General features: G+C 39.5%; 1 protein-coding gene across 20 annotated transcripts in view; it reads left to right on the top strand.

The window, feature by feature from the left end:
• Positions 1-26,542, top strand: part of PPIP5K1 (diphosphoinositol pentakisphosphate kinase 1) — a 508,717-nt gene that overhangs the window by 174,112 nt on the left and 308,063 nt on the right. For 11 of the 20 annotated variants that reach the window (XR_011030280.1, XR_011030281.1, XM_068275298.1 and 8 more), the window contains 2 exons: positions 2,111-2,239; positions 8,642-8,704. The exons of 3 other annotated variants lie outside the window; for them this stretch is intronic. Coding sequence is in view for 15 of the 17 variants with exons in the window: in XM_068275298.1 (XP_068131399.1) it covers positions 2,111-2,239; positions 8,642-8,704 (192 nt within the window). In the remaining 2 variants the exon portion in view is untranslated. Of the gene's footprint in view, positions 1-2,110; positions 2,240-8,641; positions 8,705-21,536; positions 21,617-26,542 lie in introns of those variants that run through there. 6 more of the 20 variants (XM_068275307.1, XM_068275311.1, XM_068275303.1 and 3 more) reach the window with 4 other exon arrangements.

Below are 26,542 nucleotides of genomic sequence, written 5' to 3' on the forward strand. Positions count from 1 at the left end.
TTCTCAACACATGCCAAATGCAGCTATGCAAAATGGGTTTCCAGTAACCAGATATTTTCAGAGGACCCCAGTCACAGTGAAGCTGGTAATGGCTGTATTATAAACGTTATTACACTATATTAGTGTTCTTTTGCAGGAGACTGTGCTCTCCTAATTCATATGTAGCAGAAGTTCCCATAGAGCTCCACTTTGGTTACACTATGTGCAGTATTTCTACCCCTTGACCATAGATGTTTAGTATGAGGATCAACAGAATAAATATGATTTCATTAGATTATTTAGCTTCTTGTTCTACATTGATGTGACAGGACTTTAAAGAGAACCTGTACCGAGTAAAAATATTTAAAATAAACACATGAGGTAACCTCAAATGAACATTACATAGTTACCTTGCCATCAGTTCTTCTCAGAAGCTCACCGTTTTCCTTTGACAATAATCTCTTCCAGTTCTGACAATATTTTGTCAGATCTGAAATATATCAGTTGCTGTCAATAAAATATCAGTTGCTGTCAGTTATAGCTGAGAGGAAAACTGATGTACCAGGTAATGTCCATGTTTCCCTATGGCTCAAGTGGGCGATGTTACAGTTTAACTGTGTGCTGACCAGAAAGTTGTTATGGGGATGGCCATTTTCAAAATGGAGGACGGAAAATACCCTTGATCACAGTGAACACACAGGACGCGGGACAGGAGAAAGACACTGAGGAGTAGACTACATGGAAGGTAAGTATGACTTGTGTATGCTTATTTTGACTTCTAATTTTCAGTTCAGGTTTTCTTTAAGGACCATTATAGTGAAAAATTGTAAAATTTAAAATGCATGTAACCACATACAAGTTAGAAGTATGTTTCTTCCAGAGTAAAATGGGCTATAAATGACTTTTCTCCTATGTTGCTATCACTTACAGTATTAAGTAGAAATCTGATAGATTGACTGGACCATATTTGCATGGGGATTCTCAGTATTTAATGTATTATTTACAAAGCACTGAATGACAGTTGGACTTAGAAACTGCTGTTCAGTAAGTGCTTTTGTAAGTAAAGAATACTCCGAGAATCCCCACGAGGAGATGGGCTAGTTCAAAACCTGTCAGATTTCTACTACCTACTGTAAGTGACAGCAACATACTAGAGAAGTAATTTATAACACATTTCACTCTGGGAGATATACATTTTTTATTTATGTGTTTTTGTATATTTTAAGTTTTCAAATTTTGTGCGATAGTGGTCCTTTAACGTGAGTGGCTAGAAGAAGTCCATATAAGAGTTTGATGCATGAACAAGCATTAAATACTCCCTGCACACAGCCGAGGTTAATGTTACCGTGCGCACATACCACGCGGTCCTGTCAGCGTAGCATGCACGCTTAGCTGCAGTGCTATGCGCTGATAACGCGACTGCAGTACTCCAGTAGCACGGCCGCTAATACAGTAATTACCTTAGCAGCAACGATACTACTGGAGTACCCTGGTCATGCTACAAGCCCATTGCACTGTGTATTTATGGCATTTCATCTACTAAGCTCACTATCTGCTTGGACAGTTCTAATGATTCCGCTTCTATATCCTTTGGTTGTCTATATGCAGAATCTGATATTTCACAAACCTCTACCTGTTTTGGTCACATTAAACCCTTAACTGTTCATAATGCCAAGATGTATATTTTAATATGGCTGTACATAAACTTTTGTAGAACTTCTAGAAATGTAAATGTGACCTTATAATAGTCAACAATAAGTAAAGCAGACAGTTCTAGTATCATCACAATAATTCCCTGTGTGATCATAACTTTATTTTAAATTGCAGCCTCATTTTAACATTGGAATTTTTGCTTGCTTCCTTCTTACTATTGTTAAATATGTGTTATGATAACCTTCTTGTTATGGTTCTTCAGTTTAACTTTCTTTGTATCTCTGCATCACTCCTATTTTGCCCTTCCAATATATTTGTACTAAATCCTTAAGTAAAAGTTATGTTTCAGCATTTACAGAATGAAAAGAATTGTACTACCGCTAATGAAAAAGATGGCCACCATTAACCAAGACGATTGGTCTTTAATGGCATGTTGTAGATTTGTGTGAATACTAATCCCCAATCCCCACCTTTCCAGGATCACAGTGCACTGGTCTGTTCAGCACCACAGTGCTGGGAGGCTCCTCCAGCGCTCCAAATCTACAGGACTACGCACGCATCCACCGCAAAAAAATCAGCGCCGCTACCAGCCTGACTTACAAAGACGGTATGTGTGTTTAACGCCAGGTGCACTTTGTATCCCAGCCCCTTTATGCAAAAACATAAATATTGATACCGAGCTTTGGAAAGGGAACGCGTCATGCATGAAAAGTTTACCATACCTGATGACCATCTATCTATGCTCTCAGAAATATCCTATTTGTGTCATATTACTGGATAACAATTTGCTCTGGGTTAGCTGTCATGTTTTATGAAATAATGAAAGTTGGTAGCGTATTTCATGGAATTATTGGACAGTTAATCATACTTAACTGAAAACATGACTTTCTTTTTTTGAATTTAAAATAATATGAGGACATACTAAGGCTTAGTTCACATCTAAAATCGAAATCGCTGACGTCAGCAATCTTCGGGTTTTTTTGCGCTTTCACTCCCCAACCCCCCCGGAGCTCCACTGCGCGTAACGATTTTCTGTTAAGTGCTTTTTCAAAGCGATTTGTTTTTTCACTTCCTGACTCAAGTCTCGAAGTGAACTCTTTTGCCCGGAAAAGAATAAATACAATGTATTTATTCATAGACGCACAAACACAATCGCACGATAAAGCAATTTGTGAGTGTTTTGCGGTTTTCCTATACACAAAACGCCCTAGGTGTGAACAAGCCTTTACTTTGTGATTTATTTTTTCATTTTTAAAGGAATGTCAGGCTGGCCATAAAAGTAGCTATTGTTCTATTAGATTCTTAGCCAATTCCAATTTAATTGAATGTGCTCTCAGCCATCTGTTGCCCCAACATATTTAAATGATTCCCTTTTTGATCAATTCATAGCAGTTTATCAATCAAAAGTCTATTTAAACAATGTTGAAAAACCTCCCTGCAAAGAACATGGTGCAGGAGCAGGGCAACACCCACAGTTCAGTTGATGCCTGATAGATTTCTGCTTTGCAGGGAATGAATCTATCACTATCTCATCGAATTACAATCACCTTAGCATAGCAGGTCAAAATTGTATAGCTAGCTTAAACAACAGTGATGTTCTATTAAGGTTGGTGAACGTTATGGTGAGTTGGTTAAGAATACTACTCAGCAGCCACAAGATACACTCAGTGGCAAGATAGATTGCTAAATGAATTCCTGAAGACCTTTTAGGCCTCTTGCATACTACGGTGTTGCACCGCTCTACCCCACTGCTCCTCCATTGCTTTGGCCATTGATTGCAATAGGGGGTGTGTCCAAAATGGCGATGTGAGCAGACGCTCCTCTCTGAACTCCCGACTTTGCCCTTCACTGCGCCATCTGTAACCGCTATCCTGCCTCGCTTTGAACATCGCTCTGCTCCTAGGAGTGATCCCTGAGTCTCCTGGGCATGCTTTCTAGGCCATAAATCTCAATAAGACAGGCCACAGTACCCAAGGTGTGATGGAAGTGGTTCGGGGACACAGAGCCTGCAGCGCATCGCCAAGCAGTATGAGCACCGGAGTCAATGGTACCACAACAATCTTTATAGAGTATTGCATTACTGGTGTAGCGTGCATGCATATAATGGAATCATGTGACTCAGTCACTACCCTGTCTGGAACTGTGCATGTGACTAAGGGGTCTGACATCACTTGCACACACGTTCCAGGGGCTGGAGGCATGCAGATTTCCTTGTCGGAGCAATCAGCCGCAGGGACTAATCTGCATGCAATGGTGTGATGTGTTCTGGTAGGCGACTTCTGCCACCAACAGATTGCACCGCGCAATGGGGGCAACTAGCTTTAAGTGTAGCTGCACCTCACATTAATGGCGAAAACAATCTCAAGGCCACTATGTCTTGTAAGAATTGGTTTTAGCAATTGGCTATTTCCAGAATTACAACAAATCATAATTTGAATAGTATTTGGAAAAGCATAATGAGTCATTCAATTTTCATAAAACAAATAACTTCTACATCCCCATTTCCATTTCTGAATTTGAAGAAACTTGGTGTTTGAATTATATTAAATAGAAAAAAGGGAAGTTGCAATTTGACCTTGTTGACTTGGAGTTTGGCAACAGTTAAACCTTGATATAGTGCCTCAGTGCTCTGACATCACACTGTGGGAGGGGTTTCACCACAAAATCAGCCATACAAAGTCCCCTGATGATCCGTTTGAGAAAAGGAATAATATTTATAATGGGAAAGGGGGTATCGGCTACTAATAGGGATGAAGTTCAATTCTTGGTTATGGTTTTTCTTTAATCCTTACCAACTTTTCCTAGCTCCCAGAACTATTAGAGAAACCTAACACGTACCTTTTTTGGTGCAAACGTCCATCATTTAAAATTTTATTTTGGATCTGGATCTATGGCTACATTTAAATCTGTATGTCAACCCTAGTGTTTCCCAAACTACTGTACAATTGTGCACAAGACGTACTACATGCAAAAATATTATTTTATGTATAACTAATCCACTATGCTTCAACTGAATGTGATTACACATTATTAAGTATTGTTCAGTCCACACTCACAATCCTTCTGCCATGCCAAGGGTTCCTGATGTGAATATTCTTCATTCATATCTCAGTATTCTCTGGTGTATGCAGCTTTCTGTAGAACGCATTCTGCTGTTCAATCTGTGTACTCTTTGCATGACCTCACCTGCCCTTTTAACAGGAAAGAAAGAAGCTGTTCAACTACAAGGACAAAAATAGACTGTTCAAAGTCAGAGACTTTATACGCAAGGCCTTTCAAGCCCAGAAATAAAACTACCTTTGCCCAAAATGAGCTTGAAACCAGACACATTATTTACTGGTTAAATAAACATGCTTTCTCTGCTACTTTGTTCTCTGCTACCTGCCAAAGGTTACATAAATTGGTGAGATGTAAAAATCTGAGCACTGCAGATTTATATGGAGAAAAGAAAATCTTGACTAGGATATTCCTCATGCTAATAAGAACTTGAAACCCTGCCCCAAGAATTTTCTTTTAAGGCAGTTTCCTGCCTTAGGGCCCATATCCACTTGTGCGGTGCGAAATTTTTGCAGAAACAGCGTTCGCGAATTTGCATGCAGATGCAAATTTGTATGCAAATTTGCATACGATTTTGCATATGTTTGTTTGTATGCGAATTTAACCATGTCAGTGCCTGTGTGCTTTTACATTGGCTTTATGCGAAATTGTATGCAAATTCACATGAAAATTCGCATACCAAAACCGCATGCGAATTTCCTATGAAATACATTGTATGCGATTTGCCTAGCGGTGTGCGGTGAGCGAATTCTGATGGCTCTGCCGTGCAGATTTTTCCTGCACACAAAACCGCAAAGAAATCCTGACAAGTGGAAACAGCCCCATCCACTTGTGTTGCCTATGCAAATTTGCATGCGGGAAATGCATGTGAATTCACGATAGTGGAAACGGGCCATTATATTGCTGGAAGATGATACATTTCTGGTTCTTCTGTTTGTAACTGACAGGGAAATACAGAGTTGTATTAAAAGGTAACTAACTTAAAGTTATGTAGCTTTAGAAAAGTTGTTTTTTTCTTTGGCGGTAAACATTTCCACTTTCTTTTGTTAACTTGTTTGTTTTATTAACCGTCCTGGTGGTCAATTAAAACCACCAGGGGGCAGCGCAGCACTATTTTTTTTTTTAAAATCATGTAGCTAGCCTAGTGCATGACAGCCGCTGTGCAGCATCCCCCGGCGCGGAGCGGCAGCGATCAGGCAGTACCTACAGCTAGCAAAGTGCTAGCTACGTGTACCAAAAAAAAAATTATGCAGATCGGCCAAGCAGGGCCTGAGAAATCCTCCTGCGCGGCATAGCCCGAGCTCAGCTCGGGCTTACCGCCAGGAAGGTTAATAGACGTGTCTGTGCAGTGGGGTTTGGTCTAAAAAAACCATATGTGTTTGGTTTATTGCTATTATGCCAGTCTGATCTCACTAGAGATTTTATGAATTCTGTATGCACCTTCCAAGTTATGATTTTTTAATGTATGGATTTTAGCGTCCAGTAGTTCTCATTGTACTGGTATTGTGTTCACTAATGTGCACCAAAACGAACCAGACCTGTCCAAATTGGGGGAGTGGAGTCTTGATTGATCACTGGTCTTCAATAGAGTGTCACACAAGGGCTGATGGACTTTTCTGATAGTGACCACCAGATCGTGGTCCCCAGGGTTTGTTGATGAAAAGAACAGGAGGGCGATTCTTGCAATGTGGAGAGGGCAGAACAGGTTCAGAAAGGTTCATTACTGACTGAGCTGGCAAGGACCAGGGTGAGAAACTGTGGACAGGCATGAAAAAGGGTGATTAGACTGTGGAATGGACAGAGAGAGGGCCAGATGCGAGACTGTGGACTAGACAAGCAGGGAGAAGGATGACAAAGTACAGACAGGCAGGGAGCAGAATGGTATGGATCAGCATGACAGAGTGGAATGATGTAGCTGACTGACAAAATGGACTGCGGACAGCACTTAAAAGGCAGGCTGCAGACAAAACTGGCGGGGGGGCTGACAGGACTGCCTATTGACAGGCCTGGCAGGTGGACTGACAGGATTAAATACGAACAGGACTGGCAGGGCAAACTGACAAATCTGACTGGCAAAAGGGCTGGCAGGGCAAACTGACAGTACTGGCAGGGCAGACTGAAAATGCATTTAGAATAAAATAATTCTTAGCAAAATGTACCACCCAAAGAAAGCCTAGTTGGTGGCCGAAAAAACGATATAACGACTGAAGGCTGAAGTGGTTAAGATCCATTAAAAAGACAAGATCATAAAACAGAATTAAAGGAATGTTACTGTTGAGTGCACAGACACTTCTTCCAAATAAAGAAATAAAGAATAGTGTATTTGCTTGATTTTTGCACAATTTTTTTTCCAATGTGTGCAGGGTCTGCAACGATCTTGACCTATTTTTGTTCCAACCTTTTTTCAGTGATAAGGTACTATCTGTTTGCCTGTTGCTTATTTATGAGATACAAATGTGTCTTGGATGTATTCTGTAGATTTCTAGGATATCATGAAGCTCTTGAAAAATTGTGGACAAAGACTTTACAGTTTTGTGTCCTCATGCAGCATTAATAACATGTTTTTTTATACAAGAAGAAAAACAAAATTTACATTGTAGTGTAGTACTATTATTTGTGTAAAAAGACAACAATTATTTGCAATTAATTGCAAGGCATATCTGTAAACCTGGATAAAAAAATTGCTCCCTCTGATGAAGTCCTTGGTGAGATTGCTGTGCTGTTCTATAAGCAATGCTGCTAACTGATCCAAAGGTTGACAAAATTACAAAATAAGAGTTTGTCAGATTGTACTTTTTTGTCTAAGCTGTTTCTATCCAAAAATAGATTTTTCAGTTTTGTGTGCCTGCTGCAAGATGAAATAGATGTTGGTTTCTTGTATATCTTAAACACTCCAATAGTGAGATACCCCCACTAAAATTGTCCGTTTTCCATATTAGTACGGATACTAAATTATGTGTATTCCTAGTCATTTGGAATTGACAACGTATTGGGGATCCATGGGAATTGATGGCATTAAAATGTAAGCTGGAATTGTCAGCTCTTTGTCCAAAATATTAAAGCAGATTTTTAGTAATTGATCCCCTTAATCGTAACTAAAATTTGAGTGTGTAGTGGAGTTGACCTGCAAATCATAATGCTGCCCACTGCACGATTTCCCAACGATTTTTCCGATGACCAGCGATTTGTTTTTGAGCGTCGAACAGTCATTTCCGCAATCTTACGACCGACACAGCGGATGTGATTTTCAAGATCCCTGGAGACTCCATGCAAAGTACCGCGATTCCTTGATTTCCCGTTCAGGCCCATCGGTAATCTTGCGTAGCGTTTTTTGATGCCGCCCACAGGAAGATGGATCGGGTAGCGCTCATCGTTGAGGACGTCGCTTTAGTAGGCTACATTTTAATTGTGTCTGAGAATTCTGTAAATAGTTGGGTTAACCACATTCAATGAGCTCAAGAACTAGACAAGCTGTAAACTATGAAACAGACCTCTTTGTTTTAGGTTAAGTTATCTTCCTGTATTAAAGACTGTACAGAGAATGTATTTTTGCATGTATAATAGCAACCAACAATATTCAGTTCGCCATGATCTTATGTAGGTTGGAAAATTAGTGGCAGTATTTACATTATTATTATGTGGAACTTATTTTTTTTTATTCTTTTCAAACTTTCACTTCACTTAAAATAATGTCTGCAGATAGTCCTTTTAAAGCACTAACTCATTTTGGCAAATAACCTATGCATGAGCCATGTAACCTTTTTGGAAAGTGCTTCTCTTTTGCATGTAGCTTGTGATTATAATGACAAAGAGAATGGATGGTGTTTCAGGCATTAACACAAGCTGTGCTTGCTGTGTTGTCCCAGGTTCCTTTTTGGTGTGTTTATGTGCTCGTCCCAGTGGCCATAACCAGGATGTTAATGCCAATACTTGTTTTCTTTTATTTCCTCAGAACTGTTGTCTATGCCAGCTGTAAAACGATTTTCTGTGTCGTTTGCAAAGCATCCGACTAATGGTACGTTCGCTTCCTTGATTTGAAGTGTTGCCTCACGTTATTAACTCCATTTTCAATTTTTCTTTTACCATTCCAATTTCTTTTTTTCATATTGATATTGTGGCCTGGAACCCTCTTTTCCTCTTTTTTAAATCAGTTTTCTTCATATAACTTGTTCTTCTCGTTTTGTGTCATATCATGCTTTCTCTTCACCCATTTTCCCACTTTGTGACGTAGCAAGATCTTGTTCTTGCATGATCGTCTAGGTGGTAAATTCCTGGAAAGCTGTTCTGGGATGATCTTGCAAGCATAGTTTATCAACGTTTTTAGACATAGAACATTCACATAATACTTTGTTCAGTAGCTCACTTATATTTTTCTTTTCTTCTTCATAAATTATGTACTTCTTCATAAATGACGTTCTCTCTATATAATGTGTATCTCTAATGCAGTGAAAAATCCTGCATTTCTCCAAACCAGCCTGCAGCAGTGCAGATAGCAATATAGGCCTTTTGAATGGCAGTGTGTTGTCTGCTGTGACATCAAATAGACTTTTTGAGGAGACCTTGGAAGGCATAAACGTGCTGGCCTATGTTCCTAGACATCATGCACGAGCAAAGATGTAGATTTATAAACCTATATCTTAGGAAACTGTACAATTACAGCCTTGAACATACAAGCCTATGTTCATGTACCTTTTGTATACAACTAAAAGGGTAGTAATATGGCAGACTGTATTAATTGATTTGAACTATGGAATGACGTTAAATATGGTCCACAAGGATCTGATATATGACCACATGTTTTGTGAGACATCTAGAACATTAGATTTCGAAGAGTATAAGCTTCTTGTATGAAAGTGTCCTGTCTTCTGAATTAAAATTTTAAAGCTATGGATGCTGCAGTCCTTGAATGATGCACCCTACGTAACCTCATTCATTTATCTCTGCTCCTCTACACAGCTTCTCTGTGGTAGCCCCTGGTTAGTAGAGCTAAACTACCCGTTAAAATAAACTGATGGGTGACATTATCTGTTACGCTGTCTCCTTTGATAAATCCCATCCGTTTGTTTCATCATAGCATGCCTTTTATCTTCCTTACAGAAATAAAGAAGTAAATTCTCACATAAGCCTTGAAATTATTTCACAAACTTCCTTCAGTTTCACAAAAGAAGACCTTCAGAAATGTAATTTTAAAATACTTTTAGGAGCTAATTTTGTAAAGACTTTACACATTTTGTCATATTCAATTCACCTGGATTCTCAGTAGTGTATGTTGGCTGTTTTTGCTGTTAATTTTAAAGCTTTGGAAACAAAGCTAGCAAAGACGTGAATGGTGAAGAGAGTCCAAAATTTACAAATAGTTGCAACAAAGAAGCAAAGAAAATCTTCCTTTTGTACTGTATGTGGACCTACACGTACAAACAATAGATGTGCTATGGTTCTATTTAGATTAATAAGCACAAATTAATAATTGATGCCACAGCTTTATACATTATAATATATATATTTTGAATACTAATTTTCATTTGTTAATTCTCAACTCTGCAGTCTTTCCCATTACACTTTCCATGTATAATAACTTTCTATGGATTAGTGAACACATTCATAAATAGCATGCTGACATTCAAATGCTCTCAAAAGTATAATTGATAACTAACACACACGGGATACCAGTGGTAAATCACTGAGTAAGTCTAAATCAATATAATGTTCAGGATACTCACAAAACAGGGTCACATATAAGGCAACCTCTGATGGGACAGTTGGAAGAATTTCCATAGGACCTTCGGCCTCCTAATAATTCCAGCTGATGTGTGTATACAGATACACAAACACACACACACACACACACACACACACACACACACACACACACACACACACCATGGTGGCTGGATAGTGTAATGGTTAAAGGCTCTGCCTCTGACACAGGAGACCTGGGTTCAAATCTCGGGTCTGCCTGTTCATTAAGCCAGCACCTATTCAGTAGGAGACCTTGGGCAAGACTCCCTAACACTGCTACTGCCTATAGAGTGCGTCCTAGTGGCTGCAGCTCTGGCGCTTTGAGTCCGCCAGGAGAAAAGCGCGATATAAATGTTCTGTGTTTGTTTGTATGTGTTAGTTAAAACTGACACAATAACCCAGGCTTAGGTGTAACTTTAGGAATTATGGGATATGCTCAAAAAGATAAAAATCTAATGAGGAATGCAAGCATGACGATTACCTGCTGTGCTCACAATGAACAGCAACAATGTTGTCTTTTTATAATTGGCACCAAAGCATTGTGTTTCATGGGTGACCCCACTATATCCAGTATATAGTGCCAACAGAGGGAACCGCAAGTTTGTGAGCGCTCACTGTTTCAAACTGTACATGGCTGATAACAGCCTGACTCAGCAACCCATTGCTCACTCTCCAAATGGAGATTTATTAAGAAGTTATCAATTCTGTACCACACTGTGAATTCAATATTGCTTACATATCAATCCAATCAAAAATCACCCAGATGTCTAGCATTGTATCAGTCAATGCTGTACAGTGTATAACAGTCCTCAGTCCAACACTGCTGTTCCCTGCAAGTGCTCGACAGATATTTTCCAAAATGCCTGATCAGCCTTTCAATGGATTAATTGCCTGAAATTAATTGAAAAGAAATCAAATGGGTATGTTGAGGGAACAACCCTTTGACAGATTCAAGCAAAATGATGAAATGTATGTTGCAGCTATATCACGTCATATGGGCATACATACATTTGTATACGGTGCACATATGAACACACATAATATACAAGCATGCATGTGTGGATTCAAACACCATATGCACACTGTACAAACATATATTCATTGGGAACACTGCACACCTGTATATAAAACGTGTTATTTTGGTGCTAATACATCTGCCTTTATTGTATGGAAAAGGGGGTTAATGATTAATCAAATAATCTCTAAGTCAAGTAAAAAGCATTATTTTTTTCAAACTGAAAAACCTCCTACATATTTTTGCATGTATGCTGTTGTCGTCACAATTTGTATACTTGGACACTAATTCAAATACTTTCACATTCTTAACTATACTATTTGCAGGATCTTTCATATGTTAACATTTTTCGGAATATGGAAAATATTTTCACTGTTATTATTACAAAACAGAAATATTTTATCTTGTCAAAAACCACATTTAATACAAGTTGTATTGTCTTGTAGTGGTATTTTTTTTTACATTTTAGAATTTTATTACATGGATTGCCTGTTTTTTTTTTTTTTTTCTTGCTTTCTCATTTCAGGTATTCATTACAAACACAGTTTATGTCTCTCATTCTCCATTTTTCATTTTAGACTTTTTTTGTTTAAGATCTCAATATTATTCATCTGTCATTCTTGTTCTGGATTCTTATATCTACTTCTTTCTACAAGAGGTACATACTGTAGCCTTCTAGACTGACTGTCACTTGATCATACATTAATACTACATTTTAATGCCTATATATATGGAACAGATTTTACCTTGATAATGAAGGTTTTATTTCCCATGGGGATATCTAAAAAATGAAATGCTTGTATATGTTCCTTGCATTTCTTTTTGGATGTGTATATCCTTAGAACTATATCATTATAGTTAATATAGTTAAAATCTCCCTAAAACACACATTGGATTTATTAGTAATTTATCTCAGATCATCCATGTAGTGAGAAAGAGAAGGGGATTACATGACTTATACATGTGTTTTTGCTGCTATGCCGGCATGTGAATAATAACAACTTTCCATATCCACAAAGATATTTGATAGGCCTAAATACAGGGCTGTGGAGTCGGTACAAAAATCATCCGACTCCAACTCCGACTCCTCTGTTTATAAAACCACCGACTCTAACTCCGACTCTAGCTACCCAAAATCGCTCAGACTCCTCGACTCCAACTCCGACTCCACAGCCCTGCCTAAAGGTCTGGAACGTCCCCTAAATTACATATTACAAGTGTAAATTACGTGTAAAATCATTCCAAAAGTCACGCTTGTATGAGGACGTAACAAAACTTAATATTATACATGATGTATCCACATGCCACAAGATTATTTTATTGCAGTTCTCGTTAGAAAGCGCATATTATAATTATCAATTTTCTCCCATTTCTAATGCTTTTTACATACATACTGGAATATGTAAAGGTTAGCAATGTAAACAGCTTTTGAACTCCAGCCACCAATAATCTGTGTCTGCTTCTGCAAAAGAGCTCCCACTTGTGACTGATAGAGCAGAAGCTATCCTACAGTCAAGTCCTTTAATAGTTTAAAAGCTTGGATGATGGAAAGAAAGCAGTCAAAATTCTAAACACTGTTATTATCTCTTTGAAGGTAGCCTAGAGAATAAGACTAGGTACAGTAAGTGTAGTTAAAAGTAAACTTCTGTTTTTATTTTAAATTCAGTCTATACAACAAAAATACCCAGTAAATTAAACAAGAGTATGTTGGTGTTATTAAACACAAACCATTTAATTGTGCAAAAGGTGGATCAGCACATCACCAGGCCGCTTCCGAATGGCCTACAATCAGAGGTTCGCTGAGTCCCCCCAGAAACTGCAAACACACCTTGAACCCAAACAGAAGCTCTGCATATAGACCAAAAGCGGGAGCAGCTGACCAAAAATAAATTAAATTAGTACATGGCAAAGAAATGAACAGCGCTACTTAAAAACAGACCATTTAATACTCCCTAGCATAATTCTGCCAAATAAGACTTTGCTAGGATAATAAATAAAGTATTACTTGAAATGAGTTTAAATAACCTCACATTTAATAAGCAGCCATGTTTGTTTTTCAGTTCTGGAGAAGGTTAGCAAAACCCAAAGATTTTACTGAAATGTTTTCAGTGGTAAATGCATATACTTTAAACCTTGAATTTAGCAGTTTTGTTATGCTACTGGTATTCACTTAAAGAGAAACAACTAAAATGTAAGACCCCCTTCTCCCCAATCAGAGCAACAACACTGTAAGGTGTTGACCATGTCATACTCCATGCTCCCCATAAGCCATTCTAATAGCCTTCAATTCTTATGGTCTACAAGTTTTAATATTTGCATATAACACAACTGTCCCCATGTAGCCATACTTGGGCCCAGCTATGTTTAATCTGCAGACAGCCATAGAGGGCCTGGTTGAACATGGCAGTCTAAGGTCTTGGAACAGTTTATCAGGAGTGGGGAGGGTACCTGATGCAGTCAGCACCTAAGGTGTCAATTGTGTGATGGGTTCAGGGCTCCTTTTTCATTTTGCTTAGGTTTGCTTTACATTATAGTCTTTTGTAGGAACTACAAAACCATATGTGCTGCATTTGATGATTAATTTGTACACTATTGTAGTTTATCCATTTTAGTATATCTATGTATTGTAGGCTATCCATTTTAGTTTAGGTGCATTTAAAGGACACGTGACGTGGGAGGGATATGGGGGCTTAACCCATGATTGAACTTCATCCCAATCAGTAGCTGGTACCACCCTCCCACTAGAAATCTTTTACTTTTCTCAAACAGATCATAAGGGGCTGATATTGTGGTGAGACCCCTCCCACAGTGTGATGTAATGACCATGGTCCTGACAGTTTGCTGTCTGTGAACATCATTGCATTGTGGGAAATAATGACTGTTTCCAACTGCCAAGGAAGTAGTAAGCAAGCAGAACTATACGTAATCGAGCCTTCTGCAGAAATTACCCGTCAGAACTAAAGATAGAGCCACTTGTGAAAAATTTCACAAAGTAAATCAGGGAGGGGAAAGATTTTACAATGCAATGGGTAAACACTGACTTAATCTATAAAAGCATATTTAAAAAAGTAAACCTTTTTTATTCATCATGTAATTTTCACTATAGTTCCTCTTTAAGTTTGACTGGATTTGCTGCATGCTTGTTTCAGATGTTTAACCCTCCTGGCGGTCTATTAAAAACTGGCAGGGGGCAGCGAAACAGTTTTTTTTTATTTTTAATTTTTTAAATCCTGTAGTGAGCCTAGGGCTCGCTACATGACAGCCGCTGTGCAGCGGCATGCCCCCCAACCTCTTCGATCGTCTCCGGCAATAAAGCCCGACCGGAAATCCGTTCTGAACGGTATTTCCATTAGGGCTTCCCCGTCGCCATGGTAACGGGCGGGATGACGTCATCGACGTTGTGACGTCAAAGGGAGTCCCGATCCACCCCTCAGCTCTGCCTGGTACTGATGGGGGGGGGGCGGCGCGGCGAATCGGCATGGAGTGGTGGCGATCGGAGTGCCTACGCAGCTAGCAAAGTGCTAGCTGTGTGTAGCGAAAACAAAATATGCAAATCGGCCCAGCAGGACCTGAGAAATCCTCCTGCGCGGCTTACCCCGAACTATGTTCTGGGTTACCGCTAGGAAGATTAATGTAGACACTGCCAATGTATGAAAGATCAGGACTATTAGACAACTGGTTTTGTTTAAAATGAAACAAATATGGCAGCCTCCATATCCCTTTTGCTTCAGGTGTCCATTAATGAAAAATAGGTAATAGAACTGTTCTATAGTATTGCATGACATTATGGAAAAAATAATATAGATTTCAGATATATACATTTCCAATGCTTATAGAGACAGTATGCAGGCGCTCAACAGCATCATTGGATCATCAAAAAATATATAAGTTCATATCAGCAGCAATGTCCAAAGAGAGTACTCTCACCATAAGGGGTGGCTGATTGTATGAAAAATCAGCATATGCACATATCAGCAGTATCCTGTGAGCAAGTATCTTCAAACATATCTGGATCTAGAACTCAAAAAACAAATATGCATAGCGTAATTCCGTTCAGGTGAGTTTAAGTTCACACTCCCCAGGCGTGTAAAGCACCCTACACCAGCACACGAATGGTAATTATAACCGCTCACCAGATAATGTTGCTGATCACCGTGTCAGACCAGCATCTGCGCTTTTAGATTGTAGAGATCTTCCAGGACCACCTGCAGATACTGTAAGCCTATGAACTTGAAACAGACGCTAACATAGCGTAATACCGTTTATTAAATAATTAAAAGTTTGCCAGTACACTCACATTTCCCATGAAAACAAAGCGCATTGTAAAGTAAAATCCTCGGCAGTCCGGACCAGCTCACACAGTTGCGTCTCCCAGTCTACTCCACGCCAGAGGCCCCGCCTTACTAGTTTCGTCACGGATGACTCATCAGAAGCTTCGGCCTCTGTTTGAGCTGGTCTGGATAAATAACTGCAAAGTGGTGTGTGCATAATTATTCGGCCCCCTTTGATCTGAGTGCAGTCAGTTGCCTATAGACATTGCCTGATGAGTGCTAATGACTAAATAGAGTGCACCTGTGTGTAATCTAATGTCAGTACAAATACAGCTGCTCTGTGAGGGCCTCAGAGGTTGTCTAAGAGAATATTGGGAGCAACAACACCGTGAAGTCCAAAGAAAACACAAGACAGGTCAGGGATCAAGTTATTGAGAAGTTTAAAACAGGCTTAGGCTACAAAAAGATTTCCAAAGCCTTGAACATCCCACGGAGCACTGTTTAAGCGATCATTCAGAAATGGAAGGAGTATGGCACAACTGTACACCTACCAAGACAAGGCCATCCACCTAAACTTACAGGCCGAACAAGGAGAGCGCTGATCAGAAATGCAGTCAAGAGGCCCATGGTGACTCTGGACGAGCTGCAGAGATCTACAGCTGAGGTGGGAGACTCTGTCCATAGGACAACTATTAGTCATGCACTGTACAAAGTTGGCCTTAATGGAAGAGTGGCAAGAAGAAAGGCATTGTTAACAGAAAGCATAAGAAGTCCAGTTTGCAGTTTGCCACAATCCATGTGGGGGACACGGCAACCATGTGGAAGAAGGTGCTCTGGTCAGATGAGACCAAAATTGAACTTTTTGGCCAAAATGCAAAACGCTATGTGTGGCGGAAAACTAACACTGCACATCACTCTGAACACACCATCCCCACTGTCAAATATGGTGGTGGCAGCATCATGCTCGGGGGGTGCATCTCTTCGGCAGGGACAGGGAAGCTGGTCAGAGTTGATGGGAAAATGGATGGAGCCAAATACAGGGCAAACTTGGAAGAAAACCTCTTGGAGACTGCAAAAGACTTGAGACTGGGGCGGAGGTTCACCTTCCAGCAGGACAATGACCCTAAACATAAAGCCAGGACAACAATGGAATAGTTTAAAACAAAACATATCTATGTGTTAGAATGGCCCAGTCAAAGTCCAGATCTAAATCCAATCGAGAATCTGTGGCAAGATCTGAAAACTGCTGTTCACAAATGCTGTCCATCTAATCTGACTGAGCTGGAGCTGTTTTGCAAAGAAGAATGGGCAATGATTTCAGTCTCTAGATGTTGGTAGAGACATACCCTAAAAAGACTGGCAGCTGTAATTGCAGCAAAAGGTCGTTCTACAAAGTATTGACTCAGGGGGCCGAATAATTACGCACACCCCACTTTGCAGTTATTTATTTGTAAAAAATGTTTGGAATGATGTATGATTTTCGATCCACTTCTCACGTGTACACCACTTTGTATTGGTCTTTCACGTGGAATTCCAATAAAATTGATGCATGTTTGTGGCAGTAATGTGACAAAATGTGGAAAACTTCAAGTGGGCCGAATACTTTTGCAGCCCACTGTATATTTTTTGATGATCCACTGATGCTGTTGAGTGCCTGCATACTGTCTCTATAAACTGTGTTAGGGTGGATACCCCCCAAGTGTGTGGCGAACCAGTTAAATTGGACTTTTGTTGTATTTAGTTGTTTTGTATTCAGGATTATTTAGTTCATTCCTATAGAGCAGTATTCCCCAACCCTGTCCTCAAGGCCCACCAACAGTGCATGTTTTGTGGAAATCCACAGTGGTAGTTAATCAGCTCTGCTGAGGCACTAATTACCTCACCTGTGCATGCTAATGGTTTTCTGCAAAACATGCACTGCTGGTGGGCCTTGAGGACAGGGTTGGGGAACTCTGCTTATAGAGGAGTGCCACTAAGCCACTCTTAGCATTACATTTCCATTGCTGTTTGTGTCCTCCCTGGGAGAGTTTCTTCTGACTGACTGAGAATGTGAAAAACAATTGCTGTAATCATCGGATGATTTCTAACATTTCCATACCCCATGTAACTCTAATTAAAAAAATGAGGGCCCTAGTTTCACTTCCAAATGGCCAAAATCCATAAAAAAACTGGAAGTCCCTTAACATTTGTGCACCACACTAAGACAGAATATCCATAGTTTTACTCCTCTACCCAGTGCCCAGGCAGTAATTATGTTTGTGTTGGTGTTCTGTGTGTTACGTAACTATTGTATCAGTGTTTCATCATATGTGGTCTTTGTGTTAACGTTGTAGCTTTTGTAATTACTAATGCTTTGCTGCTTAAGATCTTTCTGTTAAAGTGGACCTATAAGCATGTCAAAAATATTTTCTAGCCTTCTGCAGTACTATATATAGGGATGGAAAATGAGGTGCAGAAGTGCCTATCTTAAATCAACCAATGCTCTGCTTTTCCATGGCAATGGGTCATGTGGCCAAATTCCATCATTTGGATACAAGTCTGAAACTAGAAGTTTACAATCCAATTCACTTTTTCTTCTAAGTTGTCTCCTAGGTGACATTTCACATCTTATTAATAAAATGGCCTTTAAGCCACAAGCAGGCAAAAAATAATTTTGACATTTTTTTACCTACTTTTTAGTACTTTTTCAATTGCAGAATGTTGAAAAGTTACTTTAAACAGAAGGTGAAAATTATCTCCTAGGGGAAAACTTAGGAGAAAAAGCAAATTATATCAGGCCCGGAGGTCCATATGGAATTACATTTTTGCCTTAGGTGATGTTTTCCCACCTTGTCAATAAAATGCCTTTGAAAACACCAGCAAGCATGGAAATGCCTAAAATAAACAAGTTCATTAGCATAGCAGCAGAATGTCTACGTATGAAAAATGCGCTGTACGTATGTAATGTGTTGAAGGGGAAGTAAGCAATCAGTGCATGTCCATCAATTAAGTAAGAATGTACCGTATATAGAGAACAAATCACTCAAAACAATTTTTTCTAAAGATTCTTTATTCATAGAAAGTAGGGTTGATACAGAAGAAAGCATATCACAACATTTCACATCAGAACAAACATCGTAGTGAACTACAATAAGGTCCAGGACCTCAGATCAAGAATGTTATGAAATATTAACCAGCATATAAACAAAAAGCTCAGCTATTGAGAACTTGAACCATCAAGACCACCAGGAGCCTGAGAACCTCAAAATTATCTCAAAATAATTTTGAAAATACTTTTCATCTACTTTTTGGTACTTTTTCAATTGCATAATGCTGAAAAGTAGTGCTGAAAAATTATCCCCTAGGATAAAACTCAGGAGAAAAAGTTAATTGCATGTGGGCCTCCGTATCTTATCATTTAAAGAGACTCTGAAGTGAGTCTCAATTCCCGTTTTTAAATCGTATTTATGTAAAGCAGTATAGGACATGCTAAACCGCCACTTCCCTACAACAAAATGAGGGGTTTATACCCCCAAATGCCCTCTGCTAAACCCACGACTTTCTTGGTCGTGGATTGTGCTGCTCATGGAGGCAGAGCTATGAGCTGCAGCTCTGCCTCCATATGCGTTAATCACCGCGCGGATCTCTTCCTCTCCCTGCCTCTCTCTGTGAAGGAAGTTTGAGAGGGGCAGGGAGAGGCAGCGATCAGCGGGGATTGACGCGCCAAAAGGCAGAGCTACAGCCATAAGCTCTGCCTCTATGAGGAAGCGCTCCCCTGACCTAGAAGAGGGGATTTGGGGGGTACAAACCCCTCGTTTTGCCATGGGATAGCGGGGGTTTAGCATGGCTTTTACTGCTTTACATAAATACTATTTAAAAACTGGAATTGAGACTCACTTCAGAGTCTCTTTAACCTTTTCGGGACCATGTGAATGAGATCCTACGCCGCACTTGTGGCTGTTCTAGCCTGATGCGGCGTAGGATCTACGCCGGCCCGCAATTTCCGCTCCCGACGCGATCGTGCGCACCCGGAGGGGGAGATTAAGCTGTCATATGACAGCCGACATCTCCCCCGAGTGATCAGCAGCCATCGCGTATGGCTGCTGATCACACGATCACTACGATCGCCGTCGGATCGTAGTGATCTGTTTGACAGCTGCGGCGGCAGGGGGGGAAAGAAGAGGATCCACTCACCTCCCTGCCGTTCCAGCGACGATCGGCGCCCCCCTCCGCTCTGGCCGGCATCTCCGCTTCATCTGACGTCAGCGCCGGGTCCCGGCTTGATGACGTCATCAAGCCGCGACCCGGAACTGCTCGTCAGACAGAACGGAGATGCCGGCCTGAGAAGAGGGTCCCGTGCGGCTCATCGCTGGAGCCTGGAAGGTAAGTGAAGGCTGCGGGCAGAAGGGGGAGGCACAGGCCACCATGGGGGACACCACTCTAGCCAGCCACACACGGGATCCGGCCGCCTGACCCCCCCAAACGCGCGCACCCCCTTCCCGCGCAAAATGCCTGGTCCTTAAGGGGGGGTAGGTGGCCGGTCCCGAAAAGGTTAAGCAGTGCAGAACAGTTAGCAACACTGCCTAATTATCATCTTAAGCATTTGATTACATGACCATCATTGCATGGAGATTTGTGCAATCATTTCATTTGGCTGTATATCCTCATGATTTTAAGTCATTTATTTATTTATTTAAGTATATAGTATGGCTCAGGATAAGAGGGGACAATTAAAGGCATAAAGTGAGAGGAATACAAAATGTCACTGCTGATGCCTTAAATATCCTTGCCTGGCCCTGATTGCCCACCTATTGTATATAGTTGTCATAAATGCAGAATGATTGTGCCGAGTAGATATTCTCAATGTTCTAAATTTGCTAGCTGCGTACTTGTTGCATGTAACTTAAACCAAACAGAATCTTAAGGTCTGACCAACCTGGACATCTTTTTAAAGCAAGATAGCAACATGGCAGCCTAGATAACTTCTCATTTTGAGTTCCTTTTAAGTATAAGAGTACTTTAATTGCTTAGTACATAATCTTGGCTTTACTACCAAAACTAGCTAATTATTGATTTTGGAGTTACAGCAAGGGTTATATATTCGTGATAGACCACTTACTATGTTCTGGAGATGTTCCTATAATCCTCGGATGATTTGAATAATGCAAACAGGTAGTTGGCATGTCTGCAAGTGGGCATTTAACATTTTAGTTTACTTCTTCAGCTATTTGAAGACCGTTGTTGTGTTTAAAGAATTCCACTTAGTGCTAACATTTCCATAAAATTGAATTTATTTCATAAAGAAAAGTACTAAGGAGTGTTTTATAGCGAACCTCTTGTACAGTTAGAGTGACAGAGCCTGCCTGGATATTTTTCATGTTGATGGCTGCCTTCATGCATGTTCACACAGCAGGCAGAGTGCTTGTGGGAAACCCTAAATCTGGGGCAAGAAAAGAGAAAAGTCATCAGGTCAACCCAGTTCCTTCATCAAGTAGTCATGTCCATGCTTACTTTGTATCTGTGTCATCAATCTGCCCATCATGGGTGGTCCGATATTATGGGAATCTGAAGAAGGTTAATTAGAGCAAAAACTTGCTCTTAGACTCTTTAAGCTGACAAGTAAATTAAAAAGCCAAAAGAAGGTGGCCTAGTACACAATATATAACTGGTGTGGAGTGCTTGTCCTGAATTTACCTTTGCTAGGGGTACTTTGATAACGACAGTACTTGTGAACATGCATACATATACCTCTAAGTGCCTACAGGTCACATGAGCTGGCACATTGGATATGATTCACAAAGCTTTTTCACCTGTTTTCACCTCTTGTATGTTACATTTTTTAGGCTACCAAAGAGCAAAAAAATATATAATTAAGGTAAGAAGAGTAATATTGAAAATAAGTTAATCAGGAACAACTTACCGGTACTTTGAATCATTATTTTGCTATTAAATGTGATGAAAGGTTATTTTTATTAATTAAGAGAAAAATAAATCATTTATGAGAAGTTTTGTGAATTGACTCCATTGTGTAGCACTACATGAACACCGTTTTCAATTTACTTCATTAGCAGTTCCTTAAATTAAGATATGATTAGAATTCCTGTCATATCCTGCTAACATGCTGTATTGTGAAGACTGCATCCATAATATATATCCTGCATCTCTTCTATTTCATTCAAATAAACTGACAAATCAGTGAGTATTGTAACTTAATATCCAAAGACTTTCAAATCTGGTCAGAAGGGTATTTCCCGGCAGCGTAGGGTGGAATCAGAACTGCTCTTTATGCATTAGTAATGGGACTTAAAGGACACCCAAGGCGAAAATAAACTAATGAAATTAACGATTGTGTCTATCTTCCTTCTCCTAAAAATGACTTTTTAAGACATTCCCTAGTTTTATTTTATGTTTAAATCTACGTTTTAAGTTTTAACTGTTTTATTGTTTTTGCTCAATTACACATTCATTGAAGTATGCCAGAGCTAAAATCTATGAACTATTGACCCTTTTTATCTCTTTCCTGCTCTCAGAAGCCATTTTCTGCTATGAAAGTGTTTTATAGTTGGAATTTCTTATCAGTGAGGGTCACACTTCTAGTCACTTACTGTCTGAGTCAGGACCGAGTCAGCCACTTACATACCTAACATTTAACTCTTTCAGGCAGAGAAAGAAAAAAATGGACACAGCATAGTTATTTGTGTGCTAGGCACTGTACATACCCATGTCTATCTTATCGTGTCACCTCAGGTATACTTTAAGTGTAGGTGGAAGCAATATGCTGATGATCCCCAAAGGTTTGATATAGTATCATGTAAAATGCAGTTTCCTTTCTCCAGGAGAGTGAATCCTAATAAAAGAGGTATGAAAACATTGAGTTGTTTTTAAGTGAATCTGAAGTGAAAATAAACTTATGAGATAATGAATTGTATGTGCAGTATGGATAACAAATAGAATATTAGTAGCAAAGAAATTAGTGATCTTTTTATTTACAGTTATATAGCTTAATTTATAACATTGCATCGGACTGTCACAGTTGCAGTTTAAAATCCACATTTTGCTATTCAAACTGTAATAATGTAACTAAATAAAGTAACTAATGACCCTTTGAACTTTCCTGCAGTAAAACCTTATCTCAAGCTGTCTCTCACTGTTTCTTGGCTGTTTAAGTTTTTCAGAAAAACCGGACTAAGTTCGACCAAGTTGGTCAAGTAGCTCAGAGAAGCTCTTTTGCATAGATAACAACTCGAGTTTTTTTTAACTCTTCCTATACTGGAAAACAGAAAGGGACTTCGCATAATTTCTTAGTATGGCTAGTTTTGTATGTGAATATGTTTATCTCATCATGGGGTTGATTTATTAAACATCGGTAATATTACCAATGCACGCACAGTGCTTGGCAATATTACTATTACTTCTGCACGTACGTACCGTGAGATACGCTGATAGTGTGACCCGCGGTACTCCAGTAGCGTGGTCGGTGGTATGGTAACACACGCGCATTGTGCAGCTGATTGGACATTCAGAGGGATGAGAATTTTGAAAAGTTCTTTACACTCTTGTCCAGTTTTTATAGTTGTAAGGAAATTAACTTTGAACATCCTTACTATATTAGAAAAACATAGGTGGCTGCAGACAGATATGGAACTATGATTTTGATAACATTACATTATGAAATGATGTGTAGTATGCCATTATCATTTCCAAATGTATTTATTTTTTATAGCTTGTAAGAGTTTGTAACCCAAGCTGCTGCCCTTCTCTTTTGCATAGAACTGAATATTGATAAGCAGACAATACACAGGACAACTGAAGAACAGAGATTGTCAATGAGATGCAAATTATTTTGACTTGCATTGACATTTCATGTATGCAGTTTGCAGTTGAGCCAAAATAATACATAGGAAGTTATTTTAATTGGTCTACTTTCAATCTGTATATAATTTACAGTAAATGTGAAATAAAAACAAATGAGCAAACTATTTTCATGCTCACCCTTGTCCCTACCTCTGTCACTATCCTTGTAAATTCCTTTGTCACTGCCCTTGTTGATTCCTCTGCCTCTGCCACCTCCTCTGCTACTGCTCTTTGCAACCAGCTTCAGCCACATGACTTCTATTGTGATGCTAAGGAATATACTGTGTCCTTCATACTTTGGGAGTCACAGGGTAACTAGCTGACACACACACACACACACACACACACACACACACACACACACACACACACACACACACACACACACACACACACACACACACTTAATATACAGACAAAAAGAAGCTAGCTATAGTGCACTTGCAAGCTGAATTGATTGAAGAAAAGTGTGTTTTCTGCATTACTTTGGATGTATACACTGTTTATATTTGCTTATTAACTTGATTGTTGTTAGAATTTTCCTTATTGAGTTTTGAGTTGGATCTTAAAGTTGTATGCCTTTATATTAAGTACCTCTTCCCTTTCATGAACATCTGATTACTCTTCCGCTCTTCAAGAAGATATTTTAGTGCTTAGTTTTAACACTGCTGTGTGCAGGACATGTTTTTAGTGCACGCAGCCACCACAGCCTGTCTTTGTTGGATGTCATTATAGGAAACCAGTGACTGGATGCTGGATATTGTATTAGTTAAAGACACCACATTTGACGTAGGAGAACAGGGTAACTGCTGTCAGTTACCTATTCAGCAAGGATTCCTTGAGCACCACTCCATAATGCTCCAGGGTGGCCTGTTGTGTGCCCCCTTAGTGGTTAGAACTCTCAAGTGCTTGGAGTCCAACAGGAGAAAAGTGCTATGCATATGGTAACATTATGGGAAAACTTTAATAGGGCATGATAAGTTTTACATTTTCTTTGTTCAAAAGTGCAGGCAAAGCAATGTCTTTACTGGTGCCCATAGATGGTACAATTTTTTTCATCCAATTTTACCATATCTATGTAATATAAGGAAACTGCCTAACTTATTCTTTCAGTATATTCAGTTAATTTACCCTTATAATACATAGAAATGGTAAGATTGGATGCAAAAATAGTACCATGTATGGGCACCATTAGATAGACCTTGTCCAGGAAAAATGGCAAAATAAATTGAGCTTGTTTGGGTAGAAGAAGATATACAGCATAGTAAGGTAGTGTTATGAAGCAGATTCTTTGTCTTACCACAGAGGACTGACCTTTGTATACAATTGTGCTCATAGGTTTATGTACTTTGGCAGAATTAGTGAAGTATTGTTCTTTTGTTTTGTTTTTTTGTAAAGTATGGCTAATCATCCACAAATATTCTTTCATTCATATTCAGTGGTTGGGCAAAACTATTTTTTTTATCACTAAATGTGATAATTGTGTTTTTTACAATCATAATAGTGGATTACCCGTGATGGCTTTGATCAAAGGTTTACATACCTTTGGAGTCTTTTGCCTGATAATATCAATACAAATTGACACACACCTGTGACTTGTTGGCTTTTAATTACAAATCAGTGTATAAAATGTCAGTGAAATTCCGGGCTCTTGACAATGACCTGTACATTTCAGCCGTGTGAAAAGTAGAAAAAAAAACTCTTGAAGGAGCTGAGAGAGAAGGTTGTTTGATAAAGCAGGAAAAGGATATACGATAATAAGATATCCAAAAAGTTAACAAATGCCAATCAACAGTATTAAAACTTTCATAAAGAAGTGAAAATTGAGAGTCTCCGTTGACACCAAGCCACAGTCAGGGAGACCAACAGTTTCAGCCAGAACTGCCAGGAGAATTATTTAGAATCAAAGAAAAAGCCACAAATAACTTCATCTGACATCCACGCTTCTCTACAAAAAAGTGTTGTGGGTGTTTCAAGATGCATAATAAGGAGGTGCTTATAGAAAAATGGGCTGCATAATTATTTTGCTAGAAGAAAGCCATTACTGTGCCATTGTCACATGATAACCCACTTAAGCTATGCATATCAACATCTAGACAAGCACGAAAACTTTTGGTGAAAAGTAATTTGGAGTAAGGAGTCCAAAATTAAACAATACAGTAACAATTAATACTGTGATTGGAGTAGAGTCACCAAGGTCTATGATGAAAAGAACATCATACCTACTGTGAAACCTTGATGAATGCAGCATGTTAATTGCAAACACAAGAGATAATGCTACCTAAAACAATTAGGGCTACAGCCATGGACCTGTAGAAAACTGCTATACACAACAAAGTGTCCATCTAGGCTGTATAAATTAGTTCAAAAGATCGCCAAACCATGATAAGTTGCAAATTCAATATCAAAGTTTATTAAGGACTTGTCCCTCAAACATAAAATCAATTAAAACAGCATAGCGCACAGACTGACATGTGGGTACCACAAATGATAGCTAAAACAGGTTCACACTGTAAGCGTGGGCAAATTGCCATAACACATGCCATAATTCACAAATATACTGAGCCTTCCATGATAATAAATAAATAACTCCCCGCACATGTGAATGGAGATGGAAATAGATCTCACCCAGACCTGCAAAGCTGGTGGTCCACTGTCCGTCTGCGCCCCCTCACGCGTTCCGTGACTACCGTCACTTCTCCAGAAGGTGAGTTTGAAAGTGTTCCATCCCAAGTTAAATACAAACTTCCTCGCCCTCCCTCTGTCACCTGTGCTTCTCTGAGGTCTCTGATAGGTCAGTTATTTTCCGCATAACAGCGGCCAGGTCGTGCGCGGCCGCGCACGCTAGCGTGACCACGCTCCCTGTTGCTATGACGGGGTTCCGTGATCACGTGTTCCTATCGTCCTGTCGTCATTGAGGTTTGCAGGGCCGGGAGGGACCAAGTTGACATATTAGGCGATGTAAAATACTAACATAAATATAAATATAAGACAT

Source organism: Hyperolius riggenbachi, chromosome 3 (genome assembly GCF_040937935.1).
Source record: "Hyperolius riggenbachi isolate aHypRig1 chromosome 3, aHypRig1.pri, whole genome shotgun sequence".
Classification (NCBI taxonomy): domain Eukaryota; kingdom Metazoa; phylum Chordata; class Amphibia; order Anura; family Hyperoliidae; genus Hyperolius; species Hyperolius riggenbachi.